Source organism: Thunnus maccoyii, chromosome 21, assembly GCF_910596095.1.
Source record: "Thunnus maccoyii chromosome 21, fThuMac1.1, whole genome shotgun sequence".
Classification (NCBI taxonomy): domain Eukaryota; kingdom Metazoa; phylum Chordata; class Actinopteri; order Scombriformes; family Scombridae; genus Thunnus; species Thunnus maccoyii.
The window spans coordinates 14,850,086-14,867,714 of NC_056553.1; the positions used below are offsets into that span (position 1 = coordinate 14,850,086).

General features: G+C 38.1%; 1 protein-coding gene across 6 annotated transcripts in view; it reads left to right on the plus strand.

The window, feature by feature from the left end:
• Positions 1–17,629, plus strand: part of neto1l (neuropilin (NRP) and tolloid (TLL)-like 1, like) — an 84,707-nt gene that overhangs the window by 49,783 nt on the left and 17,295 nt on the right. For 3 of the 6 annotated variants that reach the window (XM_042398680.1, XM_042398678.1, XM_042398679.1), the window contains 4 exons: positions 2,676–2,717; positions 2,986–3,113; positions 12,476–12,558; positions 13,577–13,722. In XM_042398680.1, coding sequence (XP_042254614.1) covers positions 2,676–2,717; positions 2,986–3,113; positions 12,476–12,558; positions 13,577–13,722 — 399 coding nt within the window. Of the gene's footprint in view, positions 1–2,675; positions 2,718–2,985; positions 3,114–3,369; positions 3,433–11,701; positions 11,910–12,475; positions 12,559–13,576; positions 13,723–17,629 lie in introns of those variants that run through there. The other 3 variants (XM_042398681.1, XM_042398682.1, XM_042398685.1) reach the window with 3 other exon arrangements.

Genomic DNA, 17,629 nt, shown 5'->3' on the forward strand with positions numbered 1-17,629 from the left:
TGGCTCTGTTAAAGTTTATTCTTTTTCTCTCACTGTGTAAAAGTTTGGCTAAGGATTATACTGATAGTCTCCAAAGGTCTACTAACATATTCTGAAAACCTTTCTTAAGGACAGTTTTAATGTTTTTGCTCTTACATTTATCTCTGTAAAGCTTTAACTCTGTTTTGTTCTGATGCTGCAAAATGGAACAAAGATAAGACTTAAACTTATTTGGTAAACTCAACAGAGATTTTATTCATATTTAGGGTCTCAATCCAAAAAAAATATCCCTGTTGTATTCCTATTCCTATACTGTGTCATTGGTACTGTAAGTCAATAGTGATGTGACCATATTGTAAGGAATTTATGATATCCTACACCTGTAATGTACTAACTTTCTTTGGCAGGGAACATGCTCACATTTTTAATTGGACTGGTCCTTATTTCCACAGAAGGAAATGCAACCATTTTTTTTCTAGTTTCAAACCATATGAAGTTTTTTTTAAACTTTTTGTTAAATAAAGATATATCATCAGTTATACTTACCCTAATTAAACCAAATTACTATCAAAGTTGCTGTAGAATACAGCTGCAAATTCTACTGATTAGTATGTTGAATGAAAGCCCAAGAGAACAGCTATTGCCTAAAAGTTTGACCTTGATCCTCTAAATTTGCTTGCATAGCTCTAATTGCCATTAAATCTGGTTGATTCCATATTTTGACCAATTAAGCTCTGATGAGGTTGTTTTATACACAGACTGTAGATAAGGCGTGTGACATAATTTTAGAAGAATGAGGATGCTGTACGCATTCTCTTCATTAGTTCAGCACATGAGCAATTTCATTTGACTACAATTTTATGTTTTATTATTTACTGAAGAGGACTTTTTGCACATGCAACACTGTGGTAACTTGTTGGTCAATTCATGCTTGATTTTTATTGAGTGGATATGCTAGATTTGGGTTGTGAAAAGGAATCAGTCCTGAAGGTAAATATGGATTTTTAATTGTCTGATTTTCTTTCTGTTTTTTTTTAGATGCGAATGGTCTGGTCTAGTAGTTTCAAAATGGTTTGGTTTAATAGGGAGGATTTGGAAATGTGCAGTGCAGAGATGTCTCCATACAGTGCTACAATTTTGCATAAGGGGAAGTTCAAACAGAGGAACTCTGACTCAGGACTTCATGACCTTTTACCACAAATTTTGGACTTGTTGGCATTACAGATAATGAGATGATGATGACAGCTAACATGCCAACATCTTTCTTTCAGCTAACTCCAAAGAGGAGACGTTAGTAAAGCATTTAATCTCTTCCACTACCGCCCCCCTACCATAGACCCATTTTTAGGGTGATCTTTAGGGGGGAATAGTAGGTCAACAGTATATGCCACATAGAAGTGGTATACATCATCTGAAAGCTGGGAATCTGAATATTAATTTGAGATCACTATTGTGTCAAATTGTTCTATTCATAAATCTGTAATAAACATTGTGTTTTGGTTAGGTGCCTATTCAAATTTTGAAAGTTTAAAGTGCATAAAGGCTTAGAACATTATGACAGAAGTATATGATGGTCATTCCCATGTTCAGTTATGTCTCATAAGTCTTTGCAGCAATTTTTGGGTTGATACCATTTGTTATACAGATTTGGTGCAAAATTTAACTATTTTTGACTACTTGAAAATTGATCAAAAAATGGTCAAAATCCATCCAAAATACCATATTAAGACACCAAGACCTCGAGGATCACCATAGAAAAATTTATGCTGTGATTTGTTATCAAAAATGTTTTGACAATTTGAGAATTGCAGTTTTTGGCAATTGGATGGCAAGCACTTCTGTTCTGGAAATTGCTCAGAAACTTATTGTCAATATACCTAGGAAAGCCATACATCCTCTGAATGACCAAGGTCTCCAGTTGGTGGTTGTAAAGTTTCATGAGGCTGTGATGAAACTTTACCTAGAGGTCACAATAAGTCATTTTATACAGTGAGGTCAAGTTTCAAAAAAATGGTGTCACTACAATGAAATGGCTTCTTTGGGGACTAATATCATCACAGATTAATACAATTGGACTCATTGAATCCACAAAAGTCTCAGCTTCCCAGTCATACCAAATGTATGCAATTACGAGACTTTTTAGGGACCCCAGTATGCAGAAATATTAAAATACACCATTTTTAGAATAGGCGAAAAAACACATTTATACTGAATGCAAAAAACTGCATAGTTTGTGCCCATAACTGCATAAAATACATTTTCATTCAGATATCTTGAGGTGAGAGGTCAATGGACCCCTTTGAAAATGGCCATGCTAGTTTTTCCCTCGCCAAAATATAACCAAACTTTAGAGCATTATTTAGCCCCCTTCCCGACAAGCTATCATGACATGGTTGGTACCAATGGATTCCTAGGTCGGCCAGTTTCATGTGATACCAGTATCTTCATAGTAGCTTTAAAAGTGAGCCCGCTATAGCCTCTGAAAGGCTATCCACGGGCATCCTCGGGGAGTGGAAGAGGTTAAGGATGCCAAAATAATTTAGAAGTTAGGGCAGCAATTTGTAGTTCTCTCCACAGGAAGCTACTCAGTACATTGTTACACCTGGTTGTTTTTTCCTCTGCGCTCTGTGAAGATCCTGATTTTGTAATCATGTATTAAAAATGAATATCCCACCCCTCTTCTGCTCTCTCCTCAGATCCGGACTTTGCAGACTTAGGAGTACCCCCACCTCTGCCCTGTAGGTATACTCCCTCTCTCTCTCTCGCTCTCTCTCTGCCTTTCTCTCTCTTTGTCTCATTCCTTTTTACATCCATTCTCTTTCTCAGTTCTCTTTTTATCTCAATAAATACTGTAGTGCTTCCAGTTATTTATATATATTGTTTTGATTCTGTAGATGTCTCATGTATGTATGTGTACATGTGTGGTATTTGTGAGTGTTTTCTTGAACTGCAAATGTATATATGTATTTGCGTTTGTGTGTGTTTATGCATATGTGTGTGTTTCAGCCTGTCAGTATGACATGGTTGGTCCAGAAGGTATCGTTGAGTCTCATCAGATCACCAGAGACGGGAAGGCTGGCGCCACCGAAGCCGTCGACTGTAAATGGTACATCCGTGCTCCGCCACGCTCTAAGGTTAGTGACATAAGCTACGTTCCCATCCAACTGTGAATTAGATTTTAAGCTAAATTTTGAAATGTCACATGAAATAAAATGGAAATATCACATCAGAAAACAAATCAACAAGAAAAATACATATAGGAGACTGTTGTTCATTTGACAAATATTTCCTCTCTTCAACAGTATTCATTGTAAAATGTTTAGCTTCAAGAATCTATTATTCTAGTATTAATCTAGTACTTTTTCTTATTAATTTGCTGTTTCTATTCAGCATTCCTCCAGACACGCTGTCAGATCAGGGTCTGAGGGTTGCATCAGGAAGCTTTGATATGAGGGTTTGTCTGCAGCTGTCAGCAGTATCCCAATGTGAGTGTTCTGGCTGCGGGGGGACTTGTTCCCCAGCTAGGGTCAGACAGATAGGCAGAAGGGTTTACTTGGGGTCAGGCCCATTTTTTTAATCAGCGAGCTGTTGCCAAGAGGAATAGAGGGATGGAAGAAAAAAGAGAGAGAGGGAGGGTGGGGAGTGGGGGTAGACCGGACAGACAGAGAGAGGGGAGGGTGCGTTAGTGCTGATGAAATAGTGTTGCCATGCAGTTTGACTCTCAGGCCTGCTATAGCCTGTATTTGTTTTCCCTGCCCATGTTCTCCATGCTGCCCTGCATGCATATACAAAAACAGACATGCATACACACACATACACACTTTTGCTAATACATCCCCTAATACACACTAGACATGCTTCCTTATCTACCGAGGTACCTGCATTAATGCTACCGGATTAAAAGTTCCCCGCGGGTAGAGCAGCAGTGCAGGAAAAGGCCACATTTTAAATTGCTATAACTTCTCATATGAGTCTATATGGCTTCATCATATAAGCATGCACACAGTCCAGTCCATGACTGCAGTAAATCTGCTAAAATAGTGTTGGCCCAGTTGTGGGTGCATTTGCAAGGTTTGATTCACAGAATAAGACTACATTTTTGCTCAGAATTTTATGGTTAGAACAATTCACTTAAGGATAGATTATTACACAGCTCACGTTCTGAGGATTTAAAGGGTCTGGTCACATTTATAGTACTGTCATTATAAATGTTAAGGAGAAATAGACTTTTATCTTGTGTTAAAAAAATGGCTTCAGGATGTACATAAAGCTGGTTAAGCATTTTACATTTTTGCATTTGTGAGAATGTATCCAACATTTAAATTAAAAAAAAAAAAAAAAACGCTTCTAATTTTGGTGCTGACATAATGTAGGTTATTGCAAAAATTGAAGTTATTACATATGAAATAGTGACTTACCGTATACTGTAGGTTTTGTTTAGGTGGGTTCATTTCTCTGAATGCGTGCATTGTCCCACTGCTCCCAGGAGTGCAGGAGTGAGATAAGGCGGCTGCAATGTCAGCTTAACTGCGTCACTATTTGCCTTTTAACGCCTTTTAATGTTACACGATATTATCATCTCCCTTTGCGGACACCGCAGAGATCTTTTTAGAGTCATATAGTACAAATTAGGAAAGCTATTAAGCTGTGTTCCACCCCTGATGAAAAGTATGATTTGGTTCATAGTGCTTTTCATGCATGTTTTTAATACTGTGCCGCAGGCTCTCGTACTGTACCACACACACATACAATAGCTTATGATATGACTGGCTGATAGCAATGGTGCGACTGTGATTCATGGCCACAGCAGTTGCTTAGCTCTTATCTGACATACTTACAATATTGCATATTTCTAGCTAATGACCTTGTTTCAGTTCAGAAATGTCCTTCAGCTTCAGCTACTTTAAGCCCCAAGGCCACAGGAACTATGAGGCTGCATCATCCACCTAGCACCATTCTTTTCATCATCAGCACTCACGTGGAACCATACAATAAGAGCTACATTGAGACCTGGCCCCAGTTAAATGTTGAGGTCGATTCAAAAAAGCCGCATTGATTCCTCAGTCCCAATAAGTGGTCAGCTAGTACATCGTGGCTACAGCACCAGAGAGCCATAAGTCAATTTTGTGTGCGTGCACGTTGCATGCGTGTATCCATGTGTGTGTGAGGCTAAGGATGTGTGTGTGTGCATGAAAGAGCGACAGGGTGAGCGAGCCTGGCAGTATGATGTATTTTGCTTGGTCTGGATCAGTGTCATATTTCGCCCTGCAGGAGTGTCTCGCAAGGCAAGTCATGCACCAAAGTCTGACAGTCATTGGCTCTGATGGACAAGCCAGCAAATAAAATTTTCAGTACAAATCTATCTTCAGTCACACACAGTCCTGACGCACTCACCTCCACCTCCACCACTGCTGCTCACAATCAGTTACACATTACAGTAAATTTATAAAACTTAGTTTCTTTTTGTCTCCTTTGGTTTCTCACTTCTACTCTCTTTCTAAAGCACACATGCGCATGCTCACATGTTACTGCAATGAAGGAGATGCAGAGGATGACACCCCTCCAGCCCCCCCCACCCCACCCCCACTCCCACCCCTACCTCCAACCCTCACTGTGTATGTGCATGCGTGAAGTTTTGCCGTGCGTAGGGCAGGGCTTTCATTTCCCTATGCTGATACAGTACTGCACTGTACCCAGTGTGCCAGAAAAAGCAGAGAGATAATGACATCCTATACCGGAGGCTCTAATTAGACTGCACCGGAGCGCTCCAGAGAGAGGAGAGCAGAAGGGGACAGAGGAGGAGGAAAAGTGGGAAAGGAGGGGATAAGGGAACAATGTGCTTAATAATGCATTTTATCGAAGATCTAAATGTATAGGGATTAGGTTAAGGGGTGAGAAGGCAGATGGAAGAGAGAGAAGGCATGAAAGGTAAGGGAAGAGTAGACTGACAGAAAGATACAAATAAGCAATAATGACCATGTGTTGTTGCCAGAAGTGACAGTACTGCAGCACTTTTAATGCCATAATGTGACTGCTTTACACCACCATGTGTCATTTTAATCTCAGGTTTTCCTATAAATGGGCTTCTCAGAAACAACCTCCAAAACCGCATTAATTTATTTTTTACTGGTATCCAAAGTAAGATAAAAAAGCAACATGCAATTGGCAAGTCTGAGCAACACAATCACATTTTAATCACACAAAATATATTTTTTGATATTCACAAAATAACAGCTCTAGTCAACTGCAATCTGTTTTTTTTCCTAGTAAGATTTTCCTCTTGATATTTCTGTTTGGACAGCTATCCAAATTCAGCTGACAGCTGTTATTTGTTGCAGAATACTTTCAGTTGCCTCATTTTGACTCATAACAGCTACTGCATTTTCTACAGACATCATTTGTGTCCTGTCTGTTTTACATGGCGTGGATTTTTCCATCACACCTGCCTGCACTGTCTGTCACTTTCCGCATCTTTTCATGGAGGTAATGGCCAAAATATGGACATTCATTCTGACTGTAATGAACAGCACGAACACTGTTACAGGCACCTTTTAGCAACAGTGAGAACATATTCTTCCCCAGTCAGTGATGGATTCTGCGTCATTATTGGGCGCTGCAGAATCAATGAAGAGGCAGCCAATTTCCCTGCTGGAGCCAATCTCTCGCCTTACAAATTGGTGATTGTATCTATCTGATCCATTGCCGTCTTTTGGCTTTGTGATGCCATCTGCACTCAGATTTTTCTTCATCCATGGTCAGTTCTTTCAGCAACAGGAGACATGGAAAAACATCACAAGCTTTTATTTATGTATCTCTAGGTTGGTGCATGTCTTTCTGCATGAGGAATTTAGCTGTTAAATAATGAGGTATTCTTGATCGTCTTTCCAGTCTGCACAAAGAGTAATTGGCATGTGTCAGACACTGGTTTAATGCATGCAAAAGGTGAGCAAAGGTATCACAGAAAAGAAGAATTTCAGTTATTACTTTTCCACAGTTAAACTCAGCAGGATGCATATGAAATGGCAAAATGGAAACAATTGCAGCCTTTGATACCATTAAGACCATCTCATGTGATAAAAATGATACACTTTTTATCCAAGACTCTCATCTTTTACAGTATAAATAGCTGTATGTGGCAGCATGGCGCAAAGGCCAAATAATCTTGTTTTGTTGTTGTTGTTTTGTTTTGTTTTTAAGTTTACCTTGCAACAATCAGCTTTTAGATTTACACAGGCAGCCATTTCCAGAAGTCCCATATCACTTTGTGCTGCACTGGTGTTGCATTTTTTATAGTTACACAAGAAAAGTGTTTTTTCTTATGACCAATATAAGCAGGAGAATCCATTATTGTCATCTGCTTTAAAGGTATAATGTGTAATAATTAGCCAGAGTTTTAGTTTAAAACATTCCCAAATGAACTAAAATTATCAACAGAATGTGAAGAAGTAACAGTTTAGACATTATGTCAAAGACCTATATGTATTGTGTTGCAGAGATATCTATTGAAGTTAGCATGCTAACCAGCTAGCCTCGGCCCGTACTGTCTTGTAATACCAATTTGTACCTGAGGGGCAATAGTGAGTCCCTGTAGCGTCTAGTCTGCCCTCAGTCCAACATGAGAGGAAGAACTAGTGGCACTGCCTAGTAATGGTGGAGCCAGACTGAATGCTGCTGAAATTTTCGCTGTATGACTTTTAATATGTCACTTTGTTAAGTTTTAAGATTTTTTAAGGTGAGAAAGTAACCATGCAGACTCCCAATATGTAGTCGGTTTATCCTTTGGAAAGTTGCACCAACATTGGAGCATCCGGCTGCTGCTGCAGATGGGGAGACATCAGCTGTTCATGTTAGCTGATCTGACGAATTGCACTGAGTTGCACCATCTATGTGAAAGCTGGCATGAGCCATTTTGCATTGTAGCACATAATCTGGATCAATATTAAAATATCATATCAATAAATTAGGTCTCTACAGGATTACTGTGTTGTAAAATGGCATGCAATTAATGAAAAAGTGATGCAGAAAAACTGCTGTCTTACCATTAGTGAGTTCTGTGACATTTTATGATTTACACCTACCCTAGAGGCATGTATGTAACCATTTAGTTGTGACTTAGAGTTATGTTGAAACTTATCTCTGTACGTCTTTCTGATCTGTGCAGTTCGTTTGTGATTTACCACTGTCTCTAATTTCTCCGTAGCATTATGATATCTTGGCAACACCATAGCACAGATTCACTGTAAACAGTAAGCTTTATGCTATATTCAGTGAGTGATAATGATGGTGGGGTGGCGTGCGTGTGTGTGTGTGTGTGTGTGTATGTGTGTGTGTTTGGGGGGGTGATATGCTGCCCCCCCCCCTATTTGTTTGAATCGGGTGGCCAATTCTTACACATTATACATTTAAAGACAATTACTATTCTCCTGCCAGAATATTTCATGCAATTTTGAGGCAGATGCTGTAGACATATCTCTTTAGAAACTGTATCAGGGTCTGCAACAACTAAAACTTGTCACTGATGTTAATGGCAGCTTTTGCAACTCATAAAAACTTGCCTGATATCTTTGATTTATTGTGGGCTGTTTCAAGTGCAGCCCTTATTGATAATAGGAATTTAATGTGTTACATCATTTTTTGTTCTATGTAATGTATCATATTTACATAATATAATATTTACAGGAATGACAAAGTCAGTATAAAGTCAGTTAGTCAGCTGCCTCCTTCACCTGATGCAAAACAAAAATCCAGCCACCACCTGTAATGTACCAACACCACCAGCCAACCATAGCAAAGTTATGATGGTCGAGCTCTTTAATGATTATAGGTTCATTGATCAGCCATTAGCACCAGATGAAGTCCATTCATAAAACTGAATGTAGGCCTACATTTTATCAACAACATTTTGCAATTTTCATTAGTCTCCCCTGATTAAATTAATTTCATTTGTTTCAGACTGCTGAATTAATTGCATTTTTGTGCTGTGGATAGAAAACATCATGTGTAATTTGGCTGACGATGGAGTGGCTGGGCCAAGTGTCCCTAATTAACATGCTTGTTGGTACTTTTTCCAATTATGTGCCTCTTGAACTCAAATGGAGACAAATTTGGCCGAGAGCACCTGACTGTAACCTCAACCTTGATTATAACCTTAACAATTACACATCAAATCAGACGCGTTTGACAGCCTGCCACATGGAATGGAGCCATTTTTATACAGCACCTGTCCATAATGACTACTCTGTTCTTAACGTGTTCTTAGCACAATTAATTGGTGACCCTCAGCACCAAGTTTGTTTTTGTTAAGTTCTATCAATTTAGTGTGACACTATGTGTCTTTTAAGGGGGTGTTATTGCTTCCAGGTCTCTCAAGTGGCTACACAGCAAAGGAGCTTGAATTTGACACTAGTCCCTCTCAGGTCATTGACATAACTGCTCTGCCACTGAGCAAGTTCATCCACCCTGCTGAGAAGCTAAATTTTTAGACACTTTAGACACAATTTCTATTTAAGACAGTTTATGGTCTCCTCAAGAGATTGTTCATAAATTCAATCATGTCTTTTCTGAAATAGGAGACAACTTGGCTCTAAGATTCCACCTAGTAAAAATGATCCCCTAAAGTTCATTAATTCTCCTGTACTAGAAGATTTTCAATTTTCTTTGGATACGGAAGCTGAGATTCAGAAGGTCCTATATAATCTAAATGATTAATTTCCTGGTTTCGACAATATCCCTGGTAATCTATTGAAATTAGTTCAGGATCCAATACTAAAGCCTTTAACTCACATTCTCAAGCTTTCCTTACAAAACAATGTTGTCCCTGCTGAACTGAAAATAGCAAAAATCATTCCGGTATACAAAGATGATGACCCAGCTATTTTTTATCATTACCAACCAATTTCAGTTCTACCTTTAATAGCAAAAGTCTTGGAAAAACTTGTTCATGAAAGATTGTTGAATCATCTGGATAGGCATAATATTTCATATACGCAGCAATATGAGTTTAGAAAGAACCACTTTACTTCTATGGCTGTCTTGTATCTTGTTAATGAAATCTGTAGAGTTTGAGATAGAAAGGAAAGCACCATTGGAATCTTCTTAGACTTATCTAAAGCTTTCGATACAGTAAGTCATCCCATTATTCTTCATAAACTTTCCCATCTTGGAGTAAAAAAAAATCTGCATTGCTTGTTTTCTGTCTTTAAGTTACCTTAAAGACAGAAAACAGTTTGTCTCTTACAATGATATTAGTTCTTGTTTTATATCACTTGTGGTGTACCTCAAGGATCAGTCCTCGGGCCATTATTATTTTTGATTTATATTAATGATTTATGTATCTAACAAACTGGCTAAGATACTATTTGCTGATGACACAACAGTTTTTATTCACATAAAGACCCTTACAAAGTATTAAATAAACCACTCATTAAGATAGGTGATTGGTTTAACTATAACAAATTATCTCTCAATATTAAGCAAACATGTTTCGTTATCTTTGATATTTGGCCAGGGAATGATGACCAGCTCTTATATATGCTACACATATATACACATACATACTATACATGTGCAGTCTACACATTTTGGTGTACAGTTTGATGAGCCTCATCTTGGAAAAAACAAATTAGCACAGTTACTACTAAAAGTGTTGGAATTCTGGGAAAAATCCAACCTATGATAAATACTGAGGTTGCCACTCTTTTATCTTCCTCTATGGTTTATCCATGTATACATAACTGTAACTCAGTCTGGGCGTGTGCTCATCCCACCAAACTTGTCTTTATTTTTCATCTTCAGAAACAAGCATTAAGAATCATTAACTGTGTACATCTGAATCTCATCTCAACCTTTGTTTCTCAAGTCAGGCATCCTCAGTGTTTATCAAGATAATCTTTGTAAACTGCCCACCAGTAATTAGTCATTTTTATTTTATTTTAATTACTTTGTGTACTTGTATATATGGATGTCTGCTACTGTGTGCAATCTTATCTTTGGATTTATTTTTCTCTCTTCCCATCCTTTTAATATTTGTTCTCCTTTTCTAATTGAGTAAGGTTCAAGCCCATCTGAGGGTTTTTTGGACTGTCCATCACATTTTTCTGTTGTTTCTGTTTATATCAATTTGTATCTTTTGCATATGTGTAAACAAATAAAAAATAAATAAAAATAAAGCTTTCAATCACATAAAAAAGCACTGTACTGGAAATCGATGCAATATTGAGGAGACCACAACAGTAGTCTCCAGTAACGTCTGCTAAGAAAATTTCTTAAGAACCTCTTTTCATCTTCCAGCCCTGCCTTCAGGGATTAAGACATTAATATCAATACAAGTTAAAACACTCTTTGACAAATTGATTTTTAGCAAGGGAATATACACCACATAGACACCACATGTGCATATATTCATCTTTGTATCGTAAAGCCAGCAGTGACACTGAGCAGTATTTCATTCCACTATCATAGCCTGGCAGACAAAAAATGTCCTTTTTCTTGTGACAAAGCCAATATAACCAGCAAAGTTAGAGAATATGACACATTTTTATTAGATGGAAGATCATTGACACCAATGTGCAACCTCAAGGGAATTGGCTAGCTTGTTTTTCCCCTCCGATCCATTTCACTTGTCATGTTGTTGAAGCCAAGTTGACATTGTGAAGTCCATTATCCCGCTTCATCTGCAGCTTTCGTCTTTGGGCATTTAAAGTTTCACATTTCCCTGTCACAGTTCGGGAACGGTCCTCTCATTAACCACAATGATGGCGAGTGCTGTGCACAGTGGACCAGAACCATAGCTGTGATTGGGCGATCTCAACCTGATGAATGAGTGACAGACAATGATGTGAGGCCAAGCAGGAAGTGTTAGGTTCACCTAGCTGTTGTGAAGAGTCAAGGTGGATATTTCAATCAACAAGGGATTGTTTGGATATTATAATAACCCATATACTGTCAGAGTTTGAGTTTGTCATAGATTAAGTTGTTTGATGATTAGTAAGACATTAGCTACATCATTGTTATATACTACTGTAGGCATGTTGGCATTTTGGTTTTGAATGAAATAAATGATCTTTGTTTGAAATGAACTGTAAGTGCATGAGTGCATTTTCTTCCAAAGCTTGTCGCAAAATGTCCAAGGTCTTCTTAAAGTTAAACAAGGTTGTAGGTTTTGTATAACACTTTATCTAACAGATATGAATAATGAGTCTAAAGCTAATAGACTCTGTATGTCTCCTCATTTGATATGCGTATGTAATGACTTTACACAAGCTGCAGTCTGTCAGTCTTATTTCATTACAGGGCTGCTGTGTCTGGCACTGGGATAATGAGTAAGATGCACAGGCCATAATAGGAAGGAGCTGAAATCTTTTCTTCTCACCTCTCTCTGCTCTATTTTGTTCACCTCTTTCCTCTGTCATGTCCACACCTTTAAATTTCCTCACTTGACTGATTCTTCTAATTCTCTTTGTGTTTTCCCTCCACTCTGCATCCTTGCATTTTACAGATCTACCTGCGTTTTCTCGACTATGAGATGGCCAATTCCAATGAATGCAAGCGCAACTTTGTGGCAGTGTATGACGGTGGCAGGTGTGGATACTCAACATTTTTTAAACTCTCTCTAATTTAATAAATCATACAGAAGCTCAAAGTTGCATAGTTGCATATTAATTTTTTATGTCCTTTATATTGTGACAGAGACTTAATCATCTCTTCACCTTGAGATCTCAACTTACAATGTATGCTTTTTATTGTGAACAAGAATTAAATATTTCATTAAGTTAATTCAAGAAATAAAGGATTTTAACAGTATAGGGTTCTTTTGCCCTGGTCTGTTCATGTCAGCTCGCCTCAGATGACCTGCTGGGTAACAGACTGAGAGCTAAAGACCATGATTGATCAACATATTAGATTTTACATTACAGGAATCAATTTCTGACACAAGGAGAAATATTGTATCTCTCTATTCCAGACAAATTCAAAAGTGTCAGTAAAAGGAAAAGTTTAACATTTTCTGAAATATGCTTGCTATCTTGCCAAGAGTTAGACCACTCATATGTCTGCACAGTAAATATTCAGCTACAGCCAGCAGATTAGCTTAGCTTAACACAAAGACTGGAAATACTGCACCTGTCCAAAAATCAAGGCAGATGTTGTTACCTTTGAACAGAGCCAGGTTCTTTTTCCCCTTGTTTCCAGCCTTTATGCTAAGCTAAGCTAACCGGTTGCTGGGCTGTAGCTTCATACTGTAACAGACATATTAATAGAATCAATAGAATAGCCAGACGACAACTTTATAAGCAACTTCACTTGTAAAACAATAACTTATTTTTATCTCAAGATAATGAAATATTCAAATCATGATCAACATGATATGTTAAGATAAGGATGTAATTGAATTATCAACTATGATATGCCTAAAAACAAATATGATCTCTTCAACATTATAACTTATCTTGAGATAACCACAATATTCAGCTGTGATCACAAGATAACAGGCCTGAAAAATTGGCAGCTGTGGGCTTGTGTTCAGAGATTATTGAGATGCATAGCACATTTCCTCTTCATAACATAATGTGGATTCTTATCTCATCCTGTCTCATCTCAGCTCGGTGGAAGATCTGAAGAGCAAGTTCTGCTCCACGGTGGCCAATGACATCATGCTGGTCTCCACACTGGGCGTCATACGTATGTGGGCAGACGAGGCCAGCCGGAAAAGTCGCTTCCGCATCCTTTTCACGACCTACCAAGAACGTAAGGCACTACTCAAAATGCAGATGCCTACATTCACACTCAAACACATATTCTGTCTGAGAAGCATACTGTAAAGATTTTTATTGCAACATGACCCACCTACTGAGGGAAACTGATTAGCTTTATTAATCAGACCACTACTCCATGACAGCGACATTGACACCAAAATAAAAGAGGGTTTGTCTTTAGTGTTAGCCATTAAAGGAAGATGGAGGCACAGTGACCACGTTTATGGCGAGTTATATCGGGTGCTGCTCGTAAGAAAGGTGCTGTCAGAGGTTTCCATTTAGTTTTATGACCATTTAAATAGCAGCAAGCAGGAAACCAAGGAATATGATTTCCATTATAGAGAATATTGCCTGTAGGTGATTGTGAAGATGACAGTATTGTCAGATTTGAGCTCAACTGCAGCGTCACCACAGGTGGAGCATCTATACTGGCCAATGCCTTATTGTAAAAGGGAAGAGAGAGAGAAAGGAATATGAGAATGATCTATAGTGTGTTTGCATCTACCCATTTTCTTTGAGCCAAACACCTGGGAGAGATTAAAATGCACACAGAAATACACAGAGTACGCACACACATAGTCTTCATCTTCCATTCACTGGCTTCCTATTGATGGAGCTTGTAGTTTGACAGGGGTTGCAGAGGGCATTCTTTATACTAGTGAGGTGGATGAAGAAGCTTGTGTGTATACAGTATGTCATTGTCAGTCAGTGCCTTTTAATGCCATAGATACAAGGACATAGTACACACACACACACACACACACACACAATGAACATTGCATCTGCATTTGAAGAAAAATATCTCAAAACAAACAGGGTATGATTAAAAAAAATAACAATAAAAGGTTAGCAAAACAACTAATTATAACATGATCTACATATAAGAATAATATGACATTTCATTAACTAATATTTTAAGATGTATTTGTGGCTCTGCTGGAATTATAAAGAGGTGTTTTGTTCTTTATTATTAGAAAACACGATAACACTACTACTATAAGTCACCCTATTTAGCGTTTATAAGTAGTATATATTTTATAACATTTATGGTTTATAACATACTATAATGTAGTTGCAAGTATACATATAGAAGTGTTTATTAATGTGTCTGTCAACAGCTATAATTCCTAATGTAGTTAACTCTATAACTCCTCCAGTTGTAATAATATAATATATAATAAAAACTTTTAAATGTCCTTATATATGGTTATACGTAGACTTTAGTGTGTCATAAATCATTTCTTAAATTTTTATATACTACTTATAAATGCTAAATAGCAGGGCTTAAAGTAAAGTGTTATCAAAATCACAATGCTCTGTTAATGCCACAGTGTGTCATATTGGGATTATAGTTATTTAGAAGAGGAAATAATGCATCTTGGATGAAGGGATGTACCTAGAATAGGTATTTAAAAGTGTGCTGAATTTGTTTTGCCTTCATGCTGCATGGTTGATTGGATTTAATGAATGTCACAAACTATAGTCGCACACATAAGGAATCATCAAACCCTGAAGGACAATCCGTTGATGTTCCTAATATACCTAAAACATGTTTACATGCACACTGGTTGTATTTGTATATTTTAGCTACAAAAATCTTATACAGAGTAGGTGACAGCAGTAGCAGCGGAGTTGTTTGTGTTGTGAAGTCTGCGTCCCTTTTGTAAGGCCTTTTCACCAAGCAAAGCCAGGATGTGCTGTTGCCGGGGCAACGCTTCTGCCTAAGTCACTCAGGCGATCCCCAGCCAGACCTCAGCCTTTAGAGCAGCATCCACCACTGCTCAGCAGCACTGCACCAACCCTATCAACAGTGAATGTTCAGGTGTACCAGAGCACTGAGAAGCAGAGGCAGCAGTAATTCAGTCTAGTGTGCAGTGTTGACTCACTTCTCTTGCAGATCAACTTGTTTCAACAATTTTCAAAAAGTAAAACACAATGCTATTCTTTGGCACTGGGAGCATGATGCATCTTATTTCAATATGCATCGTCATTTGTTTAAAGAAAAAACAGGAAACTGCAGTCAATATGCAGCAAGTGAAATTACATTTCCCCCTTTTTTTTAAGGAAAACATTTTAAGAATCAAAACTATATTAAATGACTCGTTTCCATGATGTGATGAGATGTAACTCAAGGCATATGTTTATGTCAGTGTCTTTCTTATGAGTACAAAACACTGAAAAATGTTAGGTGATATTATATTTTGCAACATTAATGCTCCCCAATAAACTGAAAGCCAATTAAAGCAATTTAATCACTTTTAAGGAAAAATCCACCCTAAACATTCATGTGCTACCCTAAGACTACCTAGATCTGATAAAGTGTACCAATTTTAGGCATCCGTTGCCAGTATTAACGAGAAGAAAGTCTGTCCATCTTGTTTCTCTTGACTTATTCCAGGTATGTTTATACTGAACAGACTTCTAGTGAGAAGAATAAGCCCTCTTTCACACCAGTGTTCATTTCATTAACAAAAACTATGACTAAATATGTTCGTCAACGACCATTTTTGCCATGACTAAGACGAGACAATGACAAGATGATGACGAGACGATGATGAGACGGCAGCAACGTCGTTAAACACTAACTGTGACGATATCAACATGCAATGTTGTTGACGAAAAAAGACGAGACTAAAATATAGTTTAAAAAATAAAAACTTCACGAAAATCTCTTTTTAATTTCTTTGACAAAAAAGAGGAGACAAATATTATAGACTTTTTTAAATTCTAAATTACAATCCAAATATCCTGTTCACTGGATGGCATGTGCAGCAGTTCCATTTTCTGTGCTGTGCATGTCATATCAGGACTACACCAGCACAATGCGCACAGTGAGGAGTACAACTATTTTACAGAAAGCAAGGTTAATGTTAATAATAAGAATGGAAGCAATGTGGCCATGAAATAGCTGGTAAGAATACTACAAACCCGAAGAGCCACATTAAGGCCACAAAGAAATTGAAGTTGGTTAATGGTATGCTATGCAGGCATTTTCCTAAAAAAAAAAAAAAGTAAATTAGATTAGTAAATGTATAGGCATTAATTCCTCTCAATCATCACTTATGACTTATGACATATGTTCAGGATGTTTCTGGGCGTCGACCTTTGGGCAGTGGGTGTGTAGCCCCCAGCCAAGAACAATGCGCAGGGTGTGATCTTGGGACTGGTAGCGTAGCGACCAGGTAACATCACTGTCTCCATCTCTCTCCTCTGCTCCGCTCTGCTCTGTCTCTGTGTCATGGATATATAAAGAGCCGCAGGTCTGTGTGTCTGCTTGTCTGAGGGCGGGGCTGAGCTACACACACGCAGAGCAGAGAGGCCACAGCGGACAGGATGAAGCTCTGCATTCACACGAAATCTTATCTTGTGTTTTGTAACTATGGCAAGCAGCACATAATGAGAGACAGGAAGCAGCTCTCAGCAATGTCAACCCTTTACTGACATACAACAAAAGGGGACAGGATCTCAAAACAGCAGCAAAATACAGCTGTGGTTAAGAAATGTAACAGCCACCTCTCTCATGGTTAAAACATGATGGGAAATGAGAGCCATCGCTAAGTACTGTATCAAGATGGTTTATGTTGGTAATTGTCATTTTTGTGCTGGTTTATAGTTTCAACCTTGAGCGAGGTGGCTGTTACATTTTTTGACCACAGCTGTATTTGCAACTGTGTTTGAGATCCTGTCTCCTGTGTTGTGTGTCAATAAAGGTTGACATTGCTGAGAACTACCTCCTGTCTCTCATTCTGCACTATATATAACCAACATGCTACATAACAAGTAACAAGTTACTTTTTAATGGTAGCAATGTTGTAACATAGTATGTTATTTTTAAAAGTACCCAACTCTGCTTATAGGGAAGTTTTTACAATAAGTGCTCCCTAGCCACAGTAGCTCCT